The following is a 27511-nucleotide window of genomic DNA, read 5'->3' as shown; positions in this document are numbered from 1 at the left end:
AGTAACCAGTAGTGAAGTTACTTTTCAAATACAGTAACTAGTAAAGTAATCTAGTAACAATTTTCAGACGTAACTAGTAACGTGTAACTAGTTACTTTTTCTGAGTTACTACCCCAACACTGATAATGGGTAATAACCAACCTAATTAATATACACACATGTGCGTATGTTTGAGGTTGTCTGAGATTTACCCACAGATTATTTTAAGAGAGGAGGTGCTGGAACTCTTTGTAACAAACATGGCATCTTCTCACCTTGACATCTCCATCGTGTCTTTGGTGAGATAGACGATCCAGTAGACCAGGTTGAAGGCGCCGAACGACAGTGGAAAGAGGATGCGGGAGTATTTGTCGATGATGCTGGTGCCCGTCAGAATGTTGTTGGCTGGCACAGCTGAACCCTGCTGCAGGAAGGCTTGGGCATTGACGGGTGGATTGGGAAATGTTTTGGCAGGGCGGTCAAACAGTAGGGCAGAATTCATCCTCTTCTTCAGCACACTGCTGGCATCCATCTTGGAGAAGGGAAATTAAAATGTATATAATTGGTTTGAAGAAACTGACATTAAAGAGAATAGTGCATTATGTAATATGAAGGTATTAATAATTAAATGGGTGCTGTGCTGTTTCCAGAGTCATAAAATCATCAAATGTTAGGTGCTAAAATATTAATACTGTAGTACAAACGGATTGTGCGTTTAAAGGGACAACTTGTTATAGTGGATTTATATTAACATATTACAGAAGAAAAACAAAATGTTGTTCAATAAAAATGTATCCTGAAGTTATTGCCATAATTACACAGCTGTTAGTTGATCAGTGCGTGTGGGAAATGTGTGTGTCTGCAAATCTGTCTGGGATACCAATGAGTACCACAAATAATTAAGCCCAACAAAGGAAATCAATAATATTGTATTTTCCTTTTGATGGCATTTCAATCAACCCGGTCCATGAAGATTCATACAGTTATGGGAAGCAAACCAAACATCTTAAACAAAAGAGACTTCCACTATATTGACACATGGTTATTGCTATGCCTCATCAGCTTTCAGTAAACTAGTGTGATGCCAGCACATGCTCCAATATTTGTAAATCAGCTACAGTACATGTATAGAGCGAAAGGGATATATATATATATATATATATATATATATATATATATATATATATATATCTTGGAAATGGGGTCAAGGAACACAGTGTTGCCTGTTGTGTCGGAGAGAGTGAGCGAGACACTGAAAGAGAGCAAGTCATTTCTTTTAAGAAATCCAAGAAAACTCTATAAATGACTGTATCAACCCGAAGTCAGTGCCATAGAAATTGTACAGTTACAATACAAGTTATTGATATACAGTAGCAAGGGACCTATCATAGCTCCATAGTTATTATGGAGATGTACATTATGGAACATTTATTTAAAAAAAATCTCAATAAAGAAAACATAATAATCATATATTTAGCATCTTTTCATATAACCTTATGGTGGCAGGACTGTTTATAGTGTATTTAGGCTCACAGACCTCACAGGCCTCTTCCCATTCACTTTCTCGCACGTATAATTCCAGTGAATCATTCACAGCGAAAAACATTCATAACAAGTCTTATAAATTACCTTTTTTACAGAGAAGTACAGAGGACATATAGAGATCTTCTTCACATGGTGCAGAAACAACCACCTGAAGCTCAATATTCGCTAAACCCATATGTTTACTATGTATACCAGAGGAGGCTCTGTCCTTTTTGTCATCCATGGAGAGAAAGGTTAGACTCATAAAAGCACCTTAGGGTCCAAATCAATTTATAAAAAGACACAACAACCAGTATGTGTATGCTAGTTCAGTACCACATGTGCTTATGGAGTTTCCCTGAACTATTCACCAAAATAGGTGTATGATTCTGAAGTAAACCATGTATTAAAATAATAATGTTTACCACAGTGTGGAGAAAATATACTTCATATATAGTTCACCAGCTTTAAACTGTCGGGCTTATTCCATTTGCAAATGCAATGGTTTAACCCACCAATACATTCATAATACAAAATAGTATGTATTTACTGATTCAATTATGTTGTAGTAGTATGACTATAATATTCAGTCGTTTTAAGACAGCCATTTTGAGATGTACATTTCATGCACATTCACTCTGCTGATTTGATTAAATTCAGTCATCCTCATTGCAATTCTGTATCAAGGTCTGATGTCATGAGTATAACCATGTAACCATGGGAACATTAAATGAAGGAAAAAAACGGAACGTCTATGGTAGAGGGTGTTGTATGACGCTTGCCTTAACTACATATTATACTAAAAACATATTCTATCTTCTTTGGGAAACCATAAAACGTAATAATGATGCATTGTACCCTTAAAACACAATATCATTATTTTCAGGTATAGTACCACTAGTTGACAAGTACAAAGGGACAAAGAGACAGAAGGAAAAATAAAACCACATGTAATTATCTTCATTAGTGTGAGAAGGTTTCTTTAAGGGACTACAATCTAGAGGACAAAAAATGTATCAGCATTTCCCCGTTGACACCAGCAGGACTTAACATGCAATAGGGCACTGTGAGAGGTCTATGGGAGGAAGAAGGGATAAAAAACAATACATCGGGATTTGTAAAACCCTAGCAACAAGACAGCGGGGAGGGGCTGTGAAGGGGGGCTGTGGGTCTGGGCCTGGTGATCCAACAGCTGGTCATCCTGACACAAAGCTTACTCATCCCTCAATTACAATGTATGGCCCTATGCGTGAGTTAGGTATGCTTCCTGCTGTTGAATAACTGCCCATTTGTACATTTATCCTCGGAGGAATTTGGTCTTGAAGGTCTATTGTTTTCTATTGTAAAACGCTGGTGTCAACATCAGGCTGCAGCTTCAAATATTCTCTCTCTCTCTCTCTCTCTCTCTCTCTCTCTATATATATATATATATATATATATATATATATATATATATATATATATATATATATATATATATATATATATATATCCCATTGCTGTCAAAGACCCTACATGTTTTATGCATTCCGTGTGCGCGGTGTACTGTACATATGCACAGCTGATTCGATATGCTATTTTTGATAATGACAACAGGCTTGTATCTTCTTCCTGGTCAAATCCCAGAGGGATCAGCTCCTCTTCTCTTTATCCACTGCTGAGGATTTCAACAGAACCACTTTGACTCAGGGAGGATGGTCACTGACTGATGGATGTATGGATGTTTGTTTGGGTGTGGGTATTGATATGCGTGGGTGGAAGGAGCTACATGCAAGTGTGTTTCATTATGCTTGTGTAGGTGTGTGTGTGTGTGTGTGTGTGTGTGTGTGTGTGTGTGTGTGTGTGTGTGTGTGTGTGTGTGTGAGAAATAAGGTTACATTAACTGTGCATTACCGTTATGGTATGGGTGAAAGAGCATGGAGGTTCATCCAAGTGGGTGTTGAGTGGGTGTGTATACACACATGGATGAACATAAGTGGTGGAGATGTGTATGGAAATGTATTAATGTATTTGAAGTAAGTAGTAAGCAGTATGTATCCTGAATACATCAGCAATGTTACTCTACCTCCATTGTTTAGTTTTAGAAAGAGAATAAAAATGAGCATGATCAGTCGGGATTAAAAATAAAATATACAAAGATTATTTCATGAATTTGGGGTTTCTGTGCCGTGATATTAATTGTAATACGGGTAGATCAAATCAAGCATTCTAATTGGTTGAGAGTGAGTCATGAGGTGTAGTTTATTCAGCCATAAAGTACTGTACAGCCTGTTTACATTTATAGCGTTCCATATCAGTGCGCACTTAAAATAACAGGTAGATTTAAATTGCGCGACCGATAGTTGTCATTTCAAGCTTGACAGTTACCAAACATGTTTGTGTAAACTTTTGATATTGTAACGTCCGCAGTAACGACCCGCAGACGTTGGTTTCCTTAACTTTCAGGTGTATTGCTACGGGGCTCTTCGCTAACAGTAACGTTAGCTCAAATGGAACAGCTAACAAGCTCACTTAGCATCCCCTTACTAGCATAACGAACGACAACACACACGTCACTTCCTCCCTAAAATGAGATGAGGAATGAAAAGGGTTTGACCACAAAATCATGATAATTTCTAGTGAGAGATAATTACGTTGGTAATTTCCCGATGCAAGGCAAGTTCTCTAAACATCATGGAGGAGAAAAATGACGGAGAAAAGACGGACAGAAGCAGCGAGAGCACTTCTTTACATCGGTGGCTGCGTGTCATCCTCCACCCTGCTTCCAACCGGCCTGGTCAGTAAATCGCAGTCCGTTTTATAGTCCCGTATGTGCGTCCCGTGCGTCCCAGGACTATTTTCTCTGTTGCTGAAATGCGATACACAACGTTTGGTGGCTACAACTATTTTGTGCTGAAAGGGAGCTTACTATTACTATTTATAAAGTCGCAGGTACCTGTATTATAAAAGCAATAAGGTACTTGAGGCAGTACTGTGTCTACAATAATTTACAGTTCAAGGGTTTGCTGCGCGTCGGGCCTAACAACTCCCTTGAACAATACATTATTGCACGACACAGTACTGCCTCTCATACCTTATTGCTTAATTATTAAGCACTGCAAGCAAACAAGTTGAAGCAGTAGTATATGGAATAAAGCTGAAAAAGGAAAGATTACCTGATCATTAGTTACAAATACACCTTTTACAACATCCTCTAAATATTACACTGCATTCTTAACGCAAACTGTGGAAAACCTACAGGATTGTTGACATCCAAGAAAAAAAAGAAGAAAAAAAACATTAAAACACTTTTCTGACTTCTGATTCTGACAAATCATGCTCTTCTTCTTAGTTATACAAGTTAATATTTATTCCAATTTGAACCCTGGTCTAATATTAACCACAAGCTTTTTATGTGAATTGCCCAAAAGGGAACTATAAAAAAACGTTAAGGCCTTCTAAAACGTGATCGTGATAGCACAACCCCAAGTGATAGCACAACCCCATTTGCGGTCATATGGTATCCCTTACAAAAAGCTTAGAGGAAAAGTCAAACATTTCACTGTGTAATATAGCCTTCTCTATATTCAGAGTCATACAGTGCATTCAGGGCAAAAATAACATTTTAGTCCAACATTTCAGCAGACACCGCTCTACTCCTTTGCTTTGCTGAACAAATGTTAAGCCTGCTAGCGCGTTGTGGCAGGCCACGTGCATGCAAGAATGTTGGATTTAAACGTTGGTTATGGCATCATGCGAAATCATGAAAATACCTTTGAGTCCCCTGCTGGATAACAAGTAAAAAAAAAAAGAACATTTTGATATACCCCTAATGTTTTCACAGCGGGCCATGCGTTACCAAGTAAGAGTAATGGATGTGTGCTGAGATTCGAGATGAGGTTACTAACAACACTATGAATATAGCCTATCCACATTGTATCAGTAATAATCCGAACAAACATATAAATATAACATTCTTAAACTTGTATGAAGACAAAAGATAATATATAGTTTTTACACTGTTCACCAGTCTTGTTGTGGAGCACTTTTTCATGAGCATTAGCACATGTTATGCCCGCTTGCTCTCTACTAAGACACGAGCGGGGGACACATGATAACGTGCATGAGCAGGTGGTTGACCGAATAGCCTTTCCTGCTGATTGCAGAGGTCAATAATGCAAATGAGTAGTGCATGCAAGCCATGCAACACAGATTGCCTAATTAACATAAAGGAGTCTGTTGGTTTCAACCTATTCCATTGATTACAGTACAGTTATAGTGGCAGGCCTCAAGGATACACACAACGGTTTGTGGGACAAACAAGAAAACTCCACATGTAGCTTTATGTAGTGCATGAAATGATATGACACATTATCCGAACAATGCAACGCCAGGACAAATGCTGGAAACTCAAACCTGTCCCGATGTAATCAGGATGTGTCTATAAATAAAGGTCCATTATTTCTCTCTCTCTCTCTCTGTTCTCCTGTATTCTTCCCACCAATATTTTATTTTCTGTTCATTTCCTGCACCACATACTGCACCGCCTACTCACACAAGCCAAAGAAAACGCATGCAGCACCCTTTACGCACACGCGGATAAACACCCCCTTCCCCTTTGTGTTTACAGTCTTATATCTAACTCATTAAATGAAACATTTATCGTGTTGCTGTGAGGTGTTCTTTCCTGTGATGGCTTTACCTGACAGTCAAAACAGGTAGTGTTAGGTAGCGTGACTGTTGGATGGCTATTTCTATACCCAATGATAAACCATTGTGTTTTTTTTGTGCCTTTTCTCTGTGTAATAAAGAGTCTTTCCTCCTACATATTTGTTGAAAGCAGTCATTTTCCATGATGCATCCCACCCACTCTCTCTTTCACTCAGTGTAACTCTCTCTCTCTCTCTCTCTCTCTCTCACACACACAAACGCAACACAAAAACAAACCCCACTGGTCCCTCACATCCATCTCTCCATCTTGCGCCACAAAAAACGGACTGGGCCAGCTTTCTCAGCCCCCACTCCACTGGTTCCCTTCCTTCATGTGAGCCTGCAGTGATCTGCTGGATATTCCCTTAATCTATGGCTCTTACATAATCTGCAACAACATCGTTCACAGAGCCACTGGCTGTCTCCTCGTGTCACTCTGTGGTTATCACAGTTACAGGGCAGAATAGAGGTCTGGGAGAGGGATGGATTGATGATAGATATGCTGTAGATGGATGGATGGATAAAGCCTCATATAGAGTGATGAGTGAATTGTGTGGATGTAGGGGCCACACATTGCTGCAGATTACGTGTGTGCATATATACAGGCCTCTTTGAGGGTTTGAGTGTGTGCCGCAGATTATGTGCGTACATGCGTTCTTGTGTGGGGCTGTGAGGACAAGCGTGGATAAAGTGGAGATTGTGGTGTTTCAATGTGTATATGTGGACAGCACATTCAGGCCAAAAGAGAAGGGAAAAGGCAAAAGAGGGATGGCCAAGAGATGTGTGCACGCATAGAGAGAGAGAGAGAGAGAGAGAGAGAGAGTGTCAAGGATAGAGGGTTCAAATAAAGAGCACCGCAGGGGGCTAGAGAAGAGGCACAAAAAGAATCATAATGTTACATGTTAGTGCAGTTTTGTCTGTGTGTGTGTGTGTGTGTGTGTGTGTGTGTGTGTGTGTGTGTGTGTGTGTGTGTGTGTGTGTGTGTCTGTGTGTGTCTGTGTGTGTGTGTGTGTGTGTGTGTTTGAGGGGGAAGAAAGTAAAGAGGGATGAATGTATGGATTAGATGTAAGCGAGAGTACGACTTGGTCTGGGATGGGGCAGATGATGAAAGAGAGGCTGTACACAGCACAGTACAGTGTGCACTGTTTACATTGCACATGCTGCATGTGTGACTGCAAATAAGCAAATTAGTGAATAAGCGAGATCTGAAGAAAGTAGAGTGAATTTCATCAAGTAGAAATTATATATGCGTGATGTAAAAATAATACAAACCATCTAAATCAGTCAGAGCTAAACACAATTTCACACTCCTCTCTTGAATAATATTTGCTATGTGGAGGTATGCAGTCAACAATGGAGACAATAAAATAAACCACGCAGCAGCAATTTCTCAACAAAGTGGAATGGTGGAATGACTGAAATAAAATGATACACATCTGCAGGGAAGCAAAATCGGAACAAAACGGAGAGTTAACAACAATGAACCAGAGATTGCAAGAGGTTGCGATATGAAATGATGAAAGCCACCAGAGGACCGCTGACACATGGAAACCAATTGTTTTTTGTGTCCATAAGATAAAAACACAACAGATAAATATCATAGTTTTGTTAAAGCTAGTTCACAGTTTAAAACACGGCTTAATGATACAAATTAATTTCACCAATCATTCATTTTTGGTTGCTCTGTTTGGTACCTCCTGCAGCAAGGCCAGACAGAGCAATGATACGTCGCACCTGCCCTCTAACAACATATAAAGTATGTCTGTACAGTGTATACAATGAACACATATGGAGCATGTGACATTAATGTGTTATTTAACAGTCACACTTGATTCATGCCTTTGCGCACAGTGTTTAATCATTTGCTTTAAGATTAACTGTTAATATCTCTTCACCAGTTCGTATAATATTTATAATTGCTTTATTTTTCTCGATCCACTTTTCATTTCATATGCCTTTGCCACACAGCTGTGTTTACATGTTGTGCTAATGAAGCTAATTGGAATTGGAAGAAAAAAGCAGATCATTGAAATTGTTATATAAAAGGCAAAGATCTGAGAATGGATTTAGACAGAAGGAGAGACAAACACAGCAAGAAAGGCAAGAGGCGAAATAGAGACATGTTTAGCGAGAGACAACAACAACTGAGAACCAGAAAGATGAAAAGGAACGGTGAAAACCAGACATATAGAGAGAGGATAGTGACATAAGGATTACATGTATGAATCCAGAATAGTATCCAACTTCAGTACTGCAGGCTATACTGACATTATTCTCCCTCATTTGGGTTAACCCTTTGCACCTAAATGACAATCATTCCCACAAAAATCCCGCCCCAACTTCTCAGAGTTATGAGTCAGTCCAACCAGACAAATAAGTCATGAGCATATTGTTGGTGGAATCTGCATGATTACAATGCAAATAGGAACTGCTTTTTGCTAGTATAACAATTTCCAAAAATGTACCAAAATATAGTGAAGGTTTGCATCAGCTCGATATGAACGATCCACATTAGAGAAGAAATATATGTTTTCTGGTCATTTGCTGTGATCAACTCATTTTGTTGTGATACTAAAACCATCCCTTTCTGACTTTTAATGTAAGAGCAATGCTACATCATTGATGTGTACGTAGAAGTGTTGGCAGTCAACTATCACGACCAAAAAAACGAGTACTGACATTTCAACGACAAACTTTTAGCAAATGTAGCTAAAAGCCCTGCGGAGAGTTACGTTATTTAGCAGCTCAGTTTAGATTTGTGAGCAAAAAGACAGAATTGTGGTGGAGCCAGTGGAGTGGTTTGATGAAGAGATGTAGAGGCATGTAATGAGGCCAAGTGAAGCCCTTTTCCTTTCCTGTGAGTGCAGCATCAGCACTGATCATCATTTATCACAGAAACTCCAGTAAGTAATCCTACCTCTGCATGTAAACCACATTAATAAGACGAGACGGGAAGTGACACATACAATAATGATCTTAATTAGTTCAACACAGTATATCCATTATAGTATTTTATTCAAGTATCATTAGAATAGTATTATGTAAATGGTAAAATTCGATAGAAACCTGAGCTAAATGGAATATGGAATCATCTTTGAGCTGACATTCAACTCATATGACCAGAAATATATTTATATCGTATGAAACATAGCCAATATCAGCTGACATAAAAGAACAATTAAAATCTGCCCAATTGAAACCGGTTCCTGAAGAATATCTCTGTTTCTCTCTGGTGGATCGGCCAAGGCGATCTGACAAAACAATGCAGCCTAGTTTATTTGCTTCAAAACAGTTGAAGGACATGTGCCTATTTCACATTTCTTTTTGGCAACACTTCAAAAGGTTGCTTAAAAAATGTTTGAGGATTGAATGGAAACACATTTACAGATCTTAAAATGGAGAGAACAAAAGGCACTGGTATTGGTATTGGTATTTGTAGCATTGTTCCATCCCACCTAACGATCTGACTGATGAACAAATTAAATGGAGCATGGCTGTATGTAACATATATTTGAATACCTGGTTTCCTTTCTTTGAGGTGACAGTTTAGTGAGTTTACACAGGTTTGAACTGGAGCCAGAGCTGATTTGTGAATGCATGTAAGCACAACAAGTGTGAAACAGTGGGGCATACTTACTGAGGAAACCTCTCCGTCGTTCCCCGTGGCTGCAGTCGGCGAGGCAGCTGCAGCCGCTGCCTCCTGAGCCGCCGCCTTCATGGCTGCTGCTTTCCTCAGCTCCCTGTTGGCCTGCAGGGTGGAGAAGTAGTTGACGGCCGCAAACTCAATCAGGGCAGAGAAAACGAAAGCGAAGCAAACGGCGATGAACCAATCCATGGCTGTGGCGTAAGAAACTTTGGGGAGGGAGTGGCGGGCGCTGATACTGAGTGTTGTCATGGTCAAGACAGTGGTGATACCTGGATGCAGGGAGTAGACAGAGGTTATGAGTGCACTGCTCCGTTTACATCTGATCATCATATGGTCCTTGGGTTGATAAGCTTGTCTATTCTTGTTGTTACTGGCATAGTGTACTGTGGCAGTATGTTAGCTTTGTGTCTAAAATAAATATTCACGCATTTTAAAAATATGATTATCCGAGAGTCAGAGGATAAGACGGGTCCCCGTCTCATGTATTTTAGCTACATATGGACTGAGAGCCTGCAGGCTGTTCACTTTGCTTTGTATTTTTTTTTAAAGAACATGGAAAAAGCTTTTCTTTCTTTTCTTTCTATTAATACATGGACCGACAGGGGCTATTTACCATGAACTGCACACTGTGTTTTGAATATTAATGATCCCATAATTAAGAAGGAAAGTTAAAGAACAATGATGAATGTCTGTATGCCAGAACCATCATTTTAGTTTACACCTGCATGTTTGTCAATGCACAACCATATAAAAGCTTGATTATGAGAGACTATTGCAATCAGCTTGATTCAAACAGACACAAAAACACTTGTTATGGTATAAACAACTTAAATCAACTTAATGGTAAGCAGCTACCATTCAGCCTGCCATTTGACTTTTCATCAAATCAGTAGACCATATCAGGTCTACTCATGGAAGTTTTTTTTATCATTTAAGTGACAAACAAAACTGCAGCATCTCTTTGGAAAAAGCCATTTTAATTCTCTTAAGATATACCATCTGTCAAAAACCGTCTGTGATCACATCAGCATTGCCAACATGATAGCAGTTGAATCCCTCGTGATTTCAGTATTTATGAGGGCAAAATGCTGCAGAATGATTCAAAGCCACCGAGTGAGGTCTTGACATGTCCCATAATGAAGCATTGACATACAGGTCTGACAGCTATCAACACTATGATAAAGTGATTTTCTGTGGACTTGGTTATGCACAAGATCCACAGGTCCCTGAGATTTAAATATAATTTGTATGTGTAGATGCCAATTAGTGCCTCCTCTAAAAGGGCTAAATTTGAGTTTTTATGTCTACTCATGTCTAAATGCCGTGGCATGCACAACCTAATTACATAAAAACTGAAGTTTTGGATTGAGTGCTTTATGTTGATTTAAATTGTCCAATAGTATTCAAATCAAGACGGATCCTTATTAGACTTTTAAACATGCATGCAAACTGCAAAACATCTAATTGAAACTGAAGGCAGTTTATTAATCCCATATTTATGCTTTTGACAGGAGGATGTCGAAATATTTTTTTTTGGTTTCTTAACAATATTGTCTGTAAATAAATTATGAAAACATAAAGTAGCACATGTGTAACGCCCAAGCTATTAAAAGCATAACGAGTTTGGCATGAAATGTAATTTGATTTAACAAAACAATTCAAAGTTAATTGTAATGAGTACACAATTGATTTTCCCAAGGATACATCTTTGACACATGGCAGCAACTCTGTTTGATGCCATACTACTAGAATGTCAGGCCATGTGGCATTTCTGCCTCGCAAGCTTTGCCAAAAAGTCACTTCAGCGGAAGCTAATCCGCCCATAAGCAGACTAACCCGTGCCCTTGCACTGGCGCGCCAATATTAAACCTAAAATCTGTAAACATTCTCGAGAAAGCCATCCAGGAAGATGAACCAGACACAAGCCACAAAGCATTTGCTAATATTTGTTTATCTGCTAATAAGTACCTCACAATAGAAGCTATGGGTCAGATAGGGAAGGATAAACAGACTGAAATATGGAAGTGTGGAAAAGAAAGAAAAAAAATGTATGTATCAATTGAGTAATAAGCAACGTTGTGTTTGATATCTTTCTCAGCTGAATTAAGAGTGTTCTCTTTAAAGTCTGTCAAAGGTTCCTCTCAACGTCTGGCCATGGAGTGCAAAGATCCCTTTGAGCACACCCTCACAGTATATACAACTAAGAAAAACAATGTATAGATCTGAGACTGCAGGTTTATGATGGTTTGAAATGAACACAAAAGGTCTATGGCAGGTGCATCATAGAGGCACTTTTGAAGTGTCAAACTATCAAAACACAACAACAACACAAATATGAAGTGCAATTTTGCCTGAAAAATGGCTCTTGATCATTAGAAAGGGATTTTCCTCCTGTCTTTCCCAGATTCTAACCCTATTAAGTCAGATAAAGATGCTGACATTGAACAACTCTTTTTAATGGCCCATTAACAAAGTCCTTTTCTAATTCACTTTCAAAGCAAGCAGGGGAATGGGGCCATTGGATACTGCAGCCCGTGCTTCTAGCAAATGTGCACTATAGTCGTGTACATTTCATTTGCAGCGTAGGAACCCATGGGGGAGTTAATGCACCCCATAATGTATCAAAAGCATGTTCTACACAACACTTGAGCAGTGAAAGCTAACATCTCTCAAAGTACAAACTCCTCCGAAAGCCAGTCAATGCCGGCTGTCTTAAGCTCAAGCACAAGTTAAATGATTGCGAAGGGGAGGACGGACATGGAAAGAAAAGCCTGTCAGGGTAGGAGGGAAAGGCAAGAGAAAGAGAAAGGAAGAAAGAGTGTAGGAGGGAGGGGGATGAAGTATAAAGACAGGATAGAAATGAAATGCTTGGGGCATTTATGTGCTTTTACATGACAAAAAGCAAGGTACAAATTAGGCCACACTCAATTAAGTCTGTGAGACTTGTGCTCAAGGGACTTTCAGCTTTTAGAGAGGTTGTTGACAATCCAAAGCACAACATACGATGACTTAATGTTCTACCAGGGTGGATCACATCCATACGATAATTTGTCTTCTCTTTTCCCTCGTTTCCAACCTTCAATCACACATGCACCATCGAGAGTATTAATTAAACTTAATCAGATAAAAGCTTTTTCTTTGTTGCAATTTGATTGCTGTTGCTTTTTTACCAGAGAAGCATAGTACTTTAACACCTCATAAGCAAGGTGCTTAAATTCAAGAACCATACTTTATCAGAGTTTGAAGATAAAGTTTGGCCTTGTTATGAAAGAATATCCAATATGTGGTATTTGATTTTTGCTATACAACATCTTCTAAAATACCCAGTGCTCCCAATTGGTTCGCCCAAAGCTCATTTGTTTAACAACAGCAAATCCAAAGAAGGAATAGTTGTTATTTTTTTCCCTCCGATACTGAATACTGGGCGAAAGAAAACAGCAGGACGAGAAAGGTTAACGAGTTGCCACAGATGTGCTTTCCACACGGGGCCTCAACTTTCATGCTAACGCTAATGATTGGGATCAATTCCCTGCAGAAGAGCGCGGGCTTGTTGAAGCGCTGGCTCGCTTCCCAAGACAAGCACAGACAGAACCATAATCTACAAGGGCCAGCGATGTAACTCCACTCAGCTTGTTGAAAATGAACGTAAGGGGAAAAAGAATTATAGGAGGGGAATTTCACACACTTTCCCCATGTTTTTCCTCTGGCTTTGTCTCCGTCTTTTTGTCTCTCATTCCTCTCAGTCTAATTTTCTCTGTCTCTCTTCAGTGTCTCTCACCCTCTCTGCTCCCAAGGCTAGAGCTCGGTGGCAACTGTAGCGTAATGTAATGTAACCAAGCAGAACCTGTGAGTGCTCGGAAGAGGGCCAAGTAAACATCCTCACTCTGACTGCCCTTGCATGACCAATTTCAAAAAGGACATTTATTGCCAATTAATTCAGCTCCACCACAGAGACAGAGGAATAGAGATAATGAAGAAAGGTGAAAACATACTCTGATGACTGTGTCTGTCTTTGTTCTCTCTCGTGGAAGGTTGTATTTTTAGGACCACTCCGTGCAGTTCAAACCAATCAGATCGCAGTAAATAAGTAGGTGTGCTTAAAGCTCACACTGGGGTCGAGCAGTGGGTGGCGAGTTTATACATTTTCATTTGAGTTATGGATACTCAAAGAAAATAAAGTTTACTTTTTTTGAGAGGTGATAACAAAAACTAAAACTTGTTTAAACGATATAAACTCTTGCAACATAGTACAAACCTCATCTGACTCGTCAGAGCTACAATAATTGCACATTGATGATCCGTTAGAGGCACAGCTTTAGAAATGTCTGTTCTACTGAGGTGATTTACATTTTCCAAAACATTATACTCCTCTTTCGTGAAATAACAACTGAGATAGCTATAAGAAAATAAATGTGTTATTTGCAAATCATTATATTGTAATCTTGGCTGCTAAAATGAAAGAAAAGTTCCATCACAGCAGGAAAACAATGTGCAGCATGTGTCCTTCTTCCATTTCCATTCAAGTCTGCATTGATTTCCCTTCTCCCTTTAAAACAGGCTTGAAACTTCAACTGGAAATTTGGCAGCATATGAAAAAATTAAAATAAATCTTACCAAACACCGTCCTCGCTGGAACTGATTCTTTATTAATCCAGAAAGAGACTTGAGCCAGGATGACGGTCATAATACAGGGAATATATGTCTGGATCAGGAAGAAGCCCATTTTCCTTTGCAGGTGGAAATGGACTGTCATGATGACATATTCACCTGAGAGAGTAAACAGCAAAGACATTTGTATTTATATTGGTGGGAAATCAGTAATTCATAGACACACATAGCAGTTTAAATGATTACCTTAACATGATTGTATATTTTTGAATACATGTTTGAAATAATATATAATAATATATAATAGTAATGTATTATACAACATACTATCTTATCCCAGAGAAACCTCTTACAGAACATATCACACATCACATTAAAAAAAGCACAGAGCTGTGAAATGGTGACCTGAAGGGTTAGACATAAATATGAACACAGACTGCATATTCCGCAGCACAATTCAGAGCAGATTTATAAGAAAGTCTCCTCACCTGTGTTGGACTTTAGCCTCTCACTTGACACCGTCTGACCGATGAGGTCGTACTGCAGCAAACTAGACGACTCCTGTGGCACCTCCACAGAGGACAGAGGACCTTTCTTCCAAGTGTACACAATCTCACTCATGGGGTAAGCATCTGGACAGGATGAATGACAATCGTGAGAAAACTAACAACCATCATCTGAAGATTGTTTTTTTTCTTTTTATAAAGGGACAAATATGTTGGATTTCTGGCTTTCAAAGAGGACCTTATTATCTACGTTCTCACAAATAAGAAATCAAATAGCAATAACTAAAATAAATGTGTAAAATAATATAATAAAGGAATCAGCATGCAAACATGCAACCTGGAAATACAAACTTGCAAATGAAACGGCAGAGCAATCTGAAACATTATTTAAAAACATAATTTAAGGTTACAGGGGTAAATGGCTAATGTTATTGCTGATGCAAAATGAGAAGATAACTTTTAGTTTTTCATTTCATAAACATGTTTGCTGGCCTGGTCTTCTAAACACTTAGTTGTATCAAATAAGGAATACTGGAATAGTTTTATTTTTACAGTTCCCCAAAGGTAGCCTGAGACATTTCAAACTCAAATCGTTGACTTTCAGACGGACAGTTACTCGGTGACAGAGTAATCATTTGAGAGTGACACCATCTGTCAGACCAGTGAGGCTTAACAAAAACAAACTCACAACTCCCAAACTTGAGCGGGCAGGCATGGCCGTCCATCGGGAAGTTCATCAGACGCATGGGACACTCTGCATTTATCGTTAATCTGTCAGGATAAAGAAGAGTTGAAAAGAGTGTTTGATACATATTTGATAAACTGTTGCCTGCTAAGCAATTACTGAAACCAGTCATTGTGGTGCCACACAGTACAATGGCTGACTACGAGTAAACATAAGTATAGAGAAGAGAATAATTTAACTGAACCTCCTGCAAAGGCAAATAACAACACATGTTAACACTGTGGATTAAATAAAGATCTTGAACCTATTCCGTCAGTGTTTAAAGTAAAGTTGATCCACTTAAATAATCTCATTATTTTCAAAATCTGTTTTTGTGCTATATGTAACTTAAAGAGACTTTTTGTTTTTTTATGCTACATTGGAACCAAGCTGAAGTGATGTTTGTTTGAAGCGCTTTCTATGCCTGTTTTCAATATCAGATGGCACATATCTTGTTTTTTGGAATGGCACTCCTCGTTTCTTTTCATGTCTGTGCATATTATTGGATGCTTGTTTGTTTGATTTGCTTTCCAGGCTTGTGCTCTATTCCGGTCTTGGCTGGGTCTGGAGCTCACCGTCCAGCACTGTTACCTCATGGTGTAGAGGATAGTTCCGTTCTGCATGATGCGGAACAGCTTGTTGGGGGTGGTCATGTTGTGAGAGATCGACCTCTTGCCATTCCGGAAAAACGTGTCCGGCGTCCAGATCTTGCTGACCATCAGGTTGTTGAGCCGCAGGATCTCGATGGGGCCCTCAAATTTCAGCCGCTCGTCGATCCATGTCTGACGGAAGAAGACGTCCATGGTGTATTCCTGGATGGAAGTTTCGAGTGTGGGTTAAGGATTTATTTACTACCACAGCTACTACTACCAATCCCACTGCTGGTGCTGCATTTGCTTCTACCACTACTATCTCCACTACCCCCGGAGAGAATGGCAGATGGGTTTGTGAGCCATGTTTTTTTTGGACTTGCTGGATGGCAACATATTTCTTTGTTTATATATATATATATATATATATATATATATATATATATATATATATATATATATATATATTAAAAATGTATATATAATATTATTATATTAATATATAATTAAAAATTAGAAAAAATATATATATATGTATATATATACATATATATATATACATATATATACGTATATATATGTATATATATGTATATATATATATATATATATATATATACATATATATATACATATATATATATATATATATATATATATATATAAATATATATATATATAAATATATATATATATATATATATATATATATATATATATATATATAATTTTAAATTTTAATTGTTTTATTTCTGGACTATTCTACTATTGCTACCAGTACTAATTTAAAAAATGTGCTTATTACATTTTTGTACAATCAAGACATTAATCAATTGTTGTTCATTGTATGGGAGTTCATATGAGAGTTTTAGATACAAGTATATGTGGGACACAGACATACTGTCATCTTCTCAAAATATATGTGTTTTCTTTATCATACAAATTAAATTATCGCAATGCAACTCAAACAGATACCAAGACACGGAAACATAATTTGCCTACATGTATGTTCATTTTCTCTATGGACTGCCATTAATGAAAATCAAGTAAATTAGTTGATTGATTAATGATGCAATCATTGAACATGAATACAGTTTAATCTATCTACAGCCAACATACAGTCTAGGATGCTTTTAGATCAAATGGGTGGCCATGCTGCTCTGAAGATCATTTTGCATGCAACCCTATAGAGCTGCAACTAGCCTATCACATGGCAGTTCAAGTGGGCTTTAGATGCAGTGAAAGCTAAATCCTGAACAGGGTAGAGTACTACAGACCTACAGCGCTCAGCCTATCTCATGACACACAGAGCAAACCTATCCCGTCCCAACATCAGCCACATCTCGGGGGGGGGGGGGGGGGAGGAGGGATTGTCAACCAGATTAAAACCCTAAGCTGCACTAATGACGTCCTGCCCAAATGCTGGAATAATGAAGGCTGGGAGAGCCATGACGAGATGCTATATGCACAGAGTTGCTGGGAAAACTGTACATATTCTCATTTGTATTCACATATTTGCACTGACTTTGTTAACGAGTGATGAAACACATGCATGTGTACGGCGGCCAGTGAATTAGCATGTGCATCCTCTTTTTGTGTGTCAGGGGTCAGCGTGGTTCACCTACCATCTCAACGTCTGAAACAGGTCCAAAGCTGGTGACAAAGATGTCAGTTTTGACCTCTGTAACTGGACCTACAGAAGGAGGATAAGTAGTTGATTTGATAAGAGACAAAAACAACTTTGGTACAGACATTTGACTTGTATTTCAACGTATAAAGCAGAGACAAATAAAGCTATATTTAATGCATAGTCTATAAAAAAAATGTTTTACAAAAAACAACATGCAATTGATTTGAGCTGATTTTAAACTGAGTACCCAGTTGTTAGCTGTAATGTTGTCATATGTATGTAAAATAAAATGAACCAATCTTGAACCTTTACAGGATGGATGATGAATGAAAATGAGGCACACACACACACACACACGCACACACACACACACACACACACACACACACACACACACACACACACACACACACACACACACACACACACACACACATCTACTGGCGAAAAACTTTCTCTCCTGAGAAAAGACACACTGATCCAATAATATATCAGACAATATCGTATAAATATGTTACTGTCATTAGCATACCTCCAAATCCAGGTCGCAGCCTGTTGTCATAGCCGTCCAGTAATCTATCCAATATGCGCGTGATGTTATCCAAATATATGTTGGTATCGCCGGGCTTATTTCCCCAAACACTGCTCACACTGTAACTAAAGTAGATATGCACGAATGAAATCTCATTCCAACAGATGATTCAACAGCTGAAAATACAGAGCTTATCAAATGCACATGAATCCACGGTCTTTGGTTCCCGTGCGTAAAAGTCGGAGAACATGCAGAGAAAAGAGTTGTCATACTCACCAAGACAGAAATAAGCAAGTTAAAAGGAAAGCCATGCCTCGCAAGCACCCCACAACTAGAAATCCCTGGTCAACTTTTAAAATCAGCATATTCCATAATTTAAATGCATGATTAAATGCGGGTCAGGTCTTCTTTTAGTTGCGAACCGTGCGAGGATATCGCGCCAGTCCAGCACGACTTGACTTTCCCTCTAGTGCGGTTGCGCCCGCCTCAGAATCGCTCAGTTAGAAAAACCTGAAGAGTTTGTAAGAGAGTGAAGAGGAAGGACGAGGGGGGCATTAGCATGAACCGAACAAGACACTTTACAAGACACACTCCGGTCTCGAGAGAAATGTGTATATTTATATGTATCTGTTTGATGGAGATCATGACGCTTATTGTGGCTATTTACTTAAGGAGGTTGAGGAGAAGCGATGGCGAGAAAAAAAAGAGAGACTGGAGGGAGAAGTGCACAAATACTATCATATCAATGGATAGTACACCAGTGACCTTTTGAGTATAATTTTTTAATTATATCATTGTGCGACCGCCTTCCCTCTCTGTGTGTGTGTGTGTGTGTGTGTGTGTGTGTGTGTGTGTGTGTGTGTGTGTGTGTGTGTGTGTGTGTGTGTGTGTGTGAGAGAAAGAGAGAGAAAGAGAGAGAGAGAGAGAGAGAAAAAAACCACATGGCTTGGCCATAGAAAGAACACTTGCACTGCACATTAATAACCTTAACCTATGACCCTTAAACAAAAAACAAAATAAGAAAAATAAAAAATAAAAATACAATTCTGATGTTCCAACTTCAGCAAATATCTTCACTATATTGTTTCCCTATAAGTGGGAAGAATACATTATTTTATCACATTACGTTTTTATTATAAGTGGTATCATAGCTATCAATAATTCATGTAAAAGAGAAAAATATAGGATATCCTTCTGACAGCATTCAAATGTTGAGACTGATTACGCAACATAATCCTTCAACTCTGGTCTCTTTGTACTCAAAACACAAGTTATATAATGATCTAAAATATGATTCAAATCACATGCAGAAAACAATTGATCACTTTCAGATCAGGCACATCCAAAGTTAAACCTCTCAAAGATTAGACGTAGTGGGGATCAGTTAAAACCTCTGGTGAGTACTGGTACAGTTTACTAGTAAAACAAGAAGGTTCAGCATGTTCAAGCAGTCTTTACATGTCCCACGTGATATATAGACTAGAGGAGTTTCTTGATGCTGGTGTGTTGTTCAGGGACATATGTAACCTTGTTGGATGTACTGGAGGATGAAATCAAACAACTTTAGATGTTTTTTTCTCAGGATCCACTGCAACCCACAATCTAAGAGTTGAAGCAACGAGAGGCGTAGAAGTAGTGGTATTAGTAGAATAATAGTAGGAATAGTGGGAATGATCGACACAGAGGTAGCAGAAGCAAGCAAGTAGAAGCAGCAGCAGTATTCTTACACATTTAGTGGAATCTTATATAATTTACAAACAAGTTGATGTTTCAGTTTCTCTGATGACTTACTGTATATAGACAAAGTAATCTGACCCGAATGCTGTGATCAACTTGATCTTATCAATCATGAGGTCAGCTCATCTGACCAACCACAGCGCACGAACCATGAACGGCTCCTGACCTGATTCACTTTGCTGGCACTAGACGAGCTTGTGCATGACCCAGGGCAAGAGTGAACTTATTCTCTCCCCAATTGTTGCGGATGTGTTACATAGCATGCTATGCAATGGCTTCTGACATCACAAGCAAGTAGAGCCCCGTGTGTGTGTAGTGTACACGCTCACATGATCCGAGTGAGAGCCATTACTCCTTAATCCACCTCTATGGCTGGCACGTATCACGCACTGGGCACACCCAGCCTTTATTAATCTCTGCTTTTTAGGCATGTCACAAAGTCTATCCAGTATTCACACATAATTATCACAATACATCACTGAATTCAGAACTTGATGAAACAATATTGATTAGATTAGAGATGATTGATGTGGCCAAAATCAGGATTCTGCATGTGCACTCACATGTGTGTTCTTGCATACATCTTTGTCCTGTCAGTATAGTGGTTGATGGTCTGACTGGCTGGATAAATGGCCCATTTATAGAACGGTGTCCTGAGTGGCTTGATGCATCTCCTGAATGTCTGGAAGACTGACGGACTTATAGACAGCTATTCAAATGTAATGTCTGTCTTCATGACAGGATCACTGTGTTCCTGGATACCGTGTCTCGAAGCAAATGCTTCGTCAGGCACCCGGCCAAACATAAGTGCTTCAGAGAGCAGAGAAGCAGATGGTTAGACTGGATACATTGGGAGCTGTGTAAATGTACATCATTACAAAACACAGATATTAATGCAGGTGGACATTTTATCAGCAGAACAGACATTAAATCAACCACTTCACCTACTAACTGAAAGTCAATAGAGATAACAGCAGGCTCAGGTGAATCCTTTCACCAGTCGTATTGATTACCCTGCTATAGCCAACATCTTCTTACACCTCATTCTCTATTCCATTTGGCTGAATTCATGCCTCTTTGTAATTGGTCATTACTTTTTAAAGTCTGTGTCATTGGGACAATGTTATATAATAGGAGGCCATTACATCTTATGGACAATATTTCCACAAAACATAATCACCGAACCATTATTTGACTTTAGTCTGAATTGAGATGAAAAAGGCGCAGTGATTATGATGGATTGTAATTACGTATGCTTCATTCCTTGAGAACAATATACCTCATATGCCAGGGTGGGTAGCAATTCAATTATGTCAGTTTAGGATGTGCAATTACTTTGGGAAGATAAGGGGACATACTTCGAAATCCAACGTGTTTTGAAGAAGAAGAAAAAAAAAGCCTTCAGTAGGAGTTTGTTAATTAGTTCATTATTCAACAAAATAGGATTTAATTAAACATGTCATGATATGTACTCTGTATTTGATTCCCAGTAACACTCGCCTTGCTGCAGAGCTAGCAGATTATTACAAGAAACTTTCCAAAACTCGCTGACCTTTTGAAGGAAGAGGAGCTCTCAGTTGGCAGAACAAAAAAAAGGGTTGTTAAGCTGTTTGCTCAGTGCTAGTCATTCTAATTTTTCTGTGGAGAGACAGAGACTGACATACACAAAGGCATGACACGAGGAAGAGTAAAAAAAAAAAGAGCTGCAGAAACAGATGGCAAAGAAAGAAAGAAAGAAACAGAAGAAAGAAAAATTGTATTTGCTTAATATCTGCATATTCTGAATGTCTTTACTTTACTTCCAGCACCACGGACAGTTCCAACATGCAACTTATTAGTATTACACTGAAGTGCTGCATACAACTATAATTAAACATCACTGCTAACATACAAGTGGAATGTGGCTCACAGTACCTCTTACCCACGACAGCACTCCATTGCTTATTATCGCCCCAAAAAGCGCATTGTCTAAACTCATTCCTGGCCACACCACAGCGCTTCTAAAAATACACAATAGCTCCCACGTGAGATGGACCCACTGTACTTCATGAGCCTCACCATGTGGTATCTATGGTAACCACTTACAGTAGAAGAAGCTCAGCGTGTTTGGTAGAATGTGTGTGTGTGTGTGTGTGTGTGTGTGTGTGTGTGTGTGTGTGTGTGTGTGTGTGTGTGTGTGTGTGTGTACTTCCAGGCTATTTAGAACGGAATGTCTTTACAGGAATAGAAAGGAGAGGAATTTCTGCTCATTCTTCTGAAAGTAACTTGAATGTGGGGTGTAGGGTTGGATAAAGTTAGAATTAACTTACTTAACTTGTGTGAGTTGAGGTTCAGTCGGCTGAACTAAGAGTTGTATATAAGAGTTGTATAGTTGTATAGGAATGTTTTCAAGGGAAAGGTTAGGTAGCGGTAGAAAGTAGAAAGTAGGGGGCGAACATTGGAAGATTTAAGCTATAGGAACAAGATATTGGTGATGAAGATTCCCAATGTAATGTATTGGGCATTAGATGTAATGTATTGGGCATGGTATTTGTCTCGCCAGGACAAATTCCTTGCATGTGTGAACTTACTTGGCAATAAATGGTTCTGATTCTGATGAATGTGGTTGAATTAACATGCAGCACAAAGTGCCTCTTCGTCAACAAACTCATTGCTAAAGACCTACTTAGAACTCAGTGGTTTGAACACTTTGGGTCTCAGCCGGGGAAAAAGATTGTTCTCTCCCCCATAGCCACACACAACAGTGTACACAAGCCGCCGTTCTTTAAAATCTCTGCTCCTCAGACATGATGTGCTGCACCACCTCCAGTGGATTTGACTGCTGGAAATAGAAAAAAAAATATTCCAGTGCAGTTTCCATGGGAACCAAACCATATCATAGTAAGTAAATGTTGATTTTGAGAAAACAGATGTCCTCACTACCTCGATTGACCTTTCACCTGACTGCAGCCAAAAGCTTTACAATGAGCTGCTCTGGACAACTGCCAACAGCATGCAGTACAGAGAAAGGGAATAAAGGCAGTACAACACACATAAAGTTAATTTAAAAAAAAGTATTGTCTCAAGGTTCGTAAGTTTTATTGAAATGTAAATGTTATGCATTAAAATGGATCTTTTCTCCAAACATTACAGAACTATAGAAATTAAACATATACCACTTGACTTACAAATGCATATACAACAAAAAAACAATTTTATCTGCGAAGAAATTGTTGAAGAAACTTATTTTCTTACTGCCTCAGCTGACCTGTAAGCAGGAAAACTTCAGCAGTGTAAAACTTGGCCAACAGCCCCCAGTGAAAAACACAAAGAAGTTAAACCTATTTCAACACACACAAACATACAGTGTATATATATATATATATATATATATATATATATATATATATATATATATATATATATATATATATATATATGTTGAGGCATGTCTTACAAATGCTTGTAGTTAACTATGTGTGCAAGCATTCAGTACAATCTCAGCATTACTGTGCAGCAAGGATTTGCCCAGATAAAGGCCATTACTCACAAACAACATAATTATTGTCAAATAAAGAAATGTATTAATGACTTCATCGCGTCTCTTCCCTTCCTCGTCGCTAAAGTCAAGACAGCCACATGTCTGGTAAAGTCTGTCAATATAAAAACATCTGCAACTAATAATTACTAATGTAATTCAAACCTTTTTATAGTTACTTTACAAAGCACCTTTGGATGTCAGTGATGTCCACAAACAAATATAGACTCTGATCCCGGAAATTCAACCTAAAAGCAAATAAGAGAAACAAAAGGTGCACTCAGACACATACACATACACCATGATGTGCACACATCCTGTGAGTTAAGTTCAACATATGAAGTTACATTCAACATATGTTATTCATCCATCCGCAGATGTAAGAATAGAGCATTAGTATTTAGTCTCTATGGTTACCACTTGTAGTTATGGAAAAATAATTTTGTCAATGTCAAGTGAAAGTCAGCGAGCCTGCAGGGGAGGTACTTTGCCAACCCTGCAGAGCTGTGTCTTCAAACTGAGTTGATCCGATTCAATTTGACCTGGTCAGAACAGCTGGATATCACCTGAAAGCATGTTGGGGTTGGTTCACTTTTAAATACACAAATCTCAACCAAAACCTTGATTCCATAACTATAACCACTTGCAAATGCACCATTTAACTGCTTGTTGGATTTCTAGACAAAAAAAACACACTTATATCACAGTGTTTTTACGTCCAGCAAATAGTTTCAGAATAGGTCTCAGCTGTGTACTATCTACATAGCATGTTGAAAGTGCAACTTTGAATGGCATCGAGTGTCTGCCTCACAGTGTCACAGTAGCCCTTGATCTTTGTAATCTGCAGGTGGGATGGTGAAATGGCCATCGAGTGGCCAACTGCTGTGTTATCATCCTGCGTCATCGACTAAATCATCACTTCAGTCACCAAAAGAGGGGCTTTTGGCAGAGGCCCTCAAAATAATCTTCCTATCGCTCGCTCCTTCCACCGCTCCCTCCATCTTTCCACTCGTTCCATCTGTGGCCGAAACTGACACTCACCCTGGACTCCTGTCAGCACTTCTGGCAGTGGTAAGCAACGTCTGTCAGTAGCAGAGTGAAAGACTGAGCAAGCGAGAGAGAGAAAGAGAGAGATGAAGAGAGAGAGAGAGAGATAAGGTGAAGGTAGGCAAGGAATTAGCCAACTGTCTGCTGTTTTGGTTGTAACTGGGGAAGGGCACCACAACCTTGAGGACGTAGCAGGTGGCGCCTCTTCTGGTAGAGGGAGTGTAATGAGGCATACAGTTTGGCTGCTAGACTTTGTTTGTCCTGCTTATCTACACTTCAGAGGTTGAAACCACCACCATGCCATTTTGCCAGGGACATGTGGAGATCCTGGCCAACAGCAGCCCTCTGGTGGTGCGAGGGCCTGCATAGAAGCCCTGCAGTCCAGGATACATCCAGGGGCATTTTAAAGCTGTGTTGATGGGCTATTTTGCCTCCAATTAAGGTGAAGAGTGATGGAAATACGTTTGTAATCGTGTGTTTGTGTTATTGTTTTCTTGCTTTATTTAAGCATGTTTTAATTTTTTAACTCTGTGAAAAAAGAAAAAAGAAAAGAGGGGCGGGGTGAGGCCAGTGACGGCCGGCTGCGCCGGGAGCCCGAGAGTACACAACTGTACCAGTATGTTGTGTTTGACATATTACAACATTTCTGTACAAGACCAGTACAGTTAAGATGTTTGGGTGTGGTCAGAAATGTTCTGAACACATTCATATCAGTTAGTATTTTGAAAACCGGATGTTGGGTCCCGTGACTCCTTCCGTCCATTTGAATATTTTTCACGTCAGATTCTGCACTTGATGTGACCACAGAGATCCGAGTGTCTGCTGATGATCGCAGTGGTTTACTGCACTAGATGGAGTTTATCACACACTTTGGGCTGCATTCACAAACAACCCGACTCATAGAAGACCAGAGCCGGCGCAAAGGAGGCTGTTACCGACGGCTTATTGGCGGCGGCCAAGCAGTCTGAAGACCGAGCCCCAGTGCAAGCAGTCTGAAGACCGGCCCGTTACCGGCCTAACAACGGCGGGCAAACGGTCTTCGGCTCCCGGTGCGGCCGACTCTCGGTCGACTCTCGGTCGACTCTCGGTCTCCCGGTCACTGGCCTCACCCCGCCCCTCTTTTCTTTTTTCTCCCCAGAGTTTAAAAATTAAACTATGCTTAAATAAAGCAAGAAAACAATAACACAAACACACGATTATAAACGTATGTGTAATACGTCAAACACAAACATAATCAGGGAGGAGATACGTTTCTGATCAAACGTAATTGGGAATGCGTATTAGTTCTGGGGGAACGTAATTTTTAGGAGACAGGGTTGCCACACTGTGATGAAAACACTGTCAGAGACACAGCCATGACAATAAGTGGGTGAAATGATGCTACTATCTTTTGGCCATGTGCTTTGGCATACTGCCGCTTCCTCCTTGTGGGGCTGGATGGATATCAGACAGTCATTCCAAGGGAGGTGTTACCTGCTGAGAACAGACCAGGTGCAAACTCCACAGTAAGACCACAAGCTGTAGAGGTTTTTTTAAGCGCTGCTTAGTAATCCGCTCTCCTCCCTTACCACCTTCACGAAGGATACGCCTGAAATTCGTAAACAAATTAAAGCTGATTGCATTGCCTTTATTATATGCCAATATTTAGCGAGGTTTTACAAAGGCTTTAGAAATATTGAATTGAAGAAACATTCACAAATGAGACATGTGGTGGGTAGAGATAGAATTATAGCCACGCGATTTAACATGGAAGAACTTCACATCATAATAAATATGAACCAGCTTTTTTTTTAGAACTACAATAGATTGAACATTATCCCACCCATCTTTCTAGAATTAATTTGACTTTGAAGGTTATTAGAATTATGTCGTATGTGTGTCTGTTTATTTATATTACTAGAGACAAAAATATTTCCAGAGTCACAATAGAGACACTGGAAAGAAAAACGTAAAACATGTGCATGTGTGTGCGTCTATATGTGTGTAAATAACTAAAGATTTTGACATCCAATGCAATGCCCAACTAAACACTGAGTGTATGACATTGTGTGCCAATATTTGTTTTTTAATCCCGTTGGTTATTTATTGCAAAAATAAAAGTCAATGTCATGGCAGAGAATGGACTGAGATGTGTTATCTATGTACTCAGGCACAGAGTCCCCAGGCATGCACACACACACACACACACACACACACACACACGCACACACACACACACACACACACACACACACACACACACCTACACACACACACACACACACACACACACACACACACACACACACACACACAGCCAGACAAAGATAACAAGCTTCCTCTCTACTTATGGACATTTCCCATCATCTTGCCAAGAATCCAGCAAACAAACCGTTTCTACTGACATGAAACAACACAAATGCCTTTCTTCAGACAACGTGGACATCCCTTTTTATTCATCAGCACACAAAAACCTGAATATTGCACTGGCGGAAATGCATGGTGTTTCACCAAGGGGCTCAGAAAAGCAGCCATTATGTTCCCTCTTAGTGCAAAGATGCAGAACGACATAGATAGAGAGAGAAAAGATGAGAGCAAGAGCCCTTTTGGGAATGTTAAACAATACAGTAAATCAGGCATTAAGAACAGCATAGCAGGTCAAAATATTTCTTTGCTCGCCTCAGTACCAGTTTCAAAGGGATGTGAAGAAACTTCCACTGACATTGCAGAGTTGCAAAACAACTTTTTCTTTACTTACAGTATTGTGATTGACGAAGCGCTCATGGTTCCACCATCTGTTTGC

The 27511-nt window shown here is 39.3% G+C and overlaps 1 protein-coding gene across 1 annotated transcript; it reads right to left on the bottom strand.

Moving 5' to 3' along the window:
• Window positions 1–250: 250 nt before the first annotated feature.
• On the bottom strand, window positions 251–27511 carry gabra6b (gamma-aminobutyric acid type A receptor subunit alpha6b; the record flags this gene model as incomplete). Its single annotated transcript, XM_079237541.1, has 9 exons — window positions 27467–27511; window positions 18429–18553; window positions 17892–17959; window positions 16268–16488; window positions 15641–15723; window positions 14935–15078; window positions 14453–14605; window positions 9830–10107; window positions 251–511 (listed from the first exon to the last, which is right to left on the bottom strand). Exons 1-9 carry the CDS (start codon window positions 27490–27492, stop codon window positions 251–253), a joined length of 1359 nt encoding a protein of 452 aa, XP_079093667.1. The 5' UTR covers window positions 27493–27511.

Source organism: Taurulus bubalis (genome assembly GCF_910589615.1).
Source record: "Taurulus bubalis genome assembly, chromosome: 2".
Classification (NCBI taxonomy): domain Eukaryota; kingdom Metazoa; phylum Chordata; class Actinopteri; order Perciformes; family Cottidae; genus Taurulus; species Taurulus bubalis.
The sequence above is the reverse complement of the archived record's forward strand: the minus strand, read 5'-3'. Positions and strand labels throughout refer to the sequence as shown.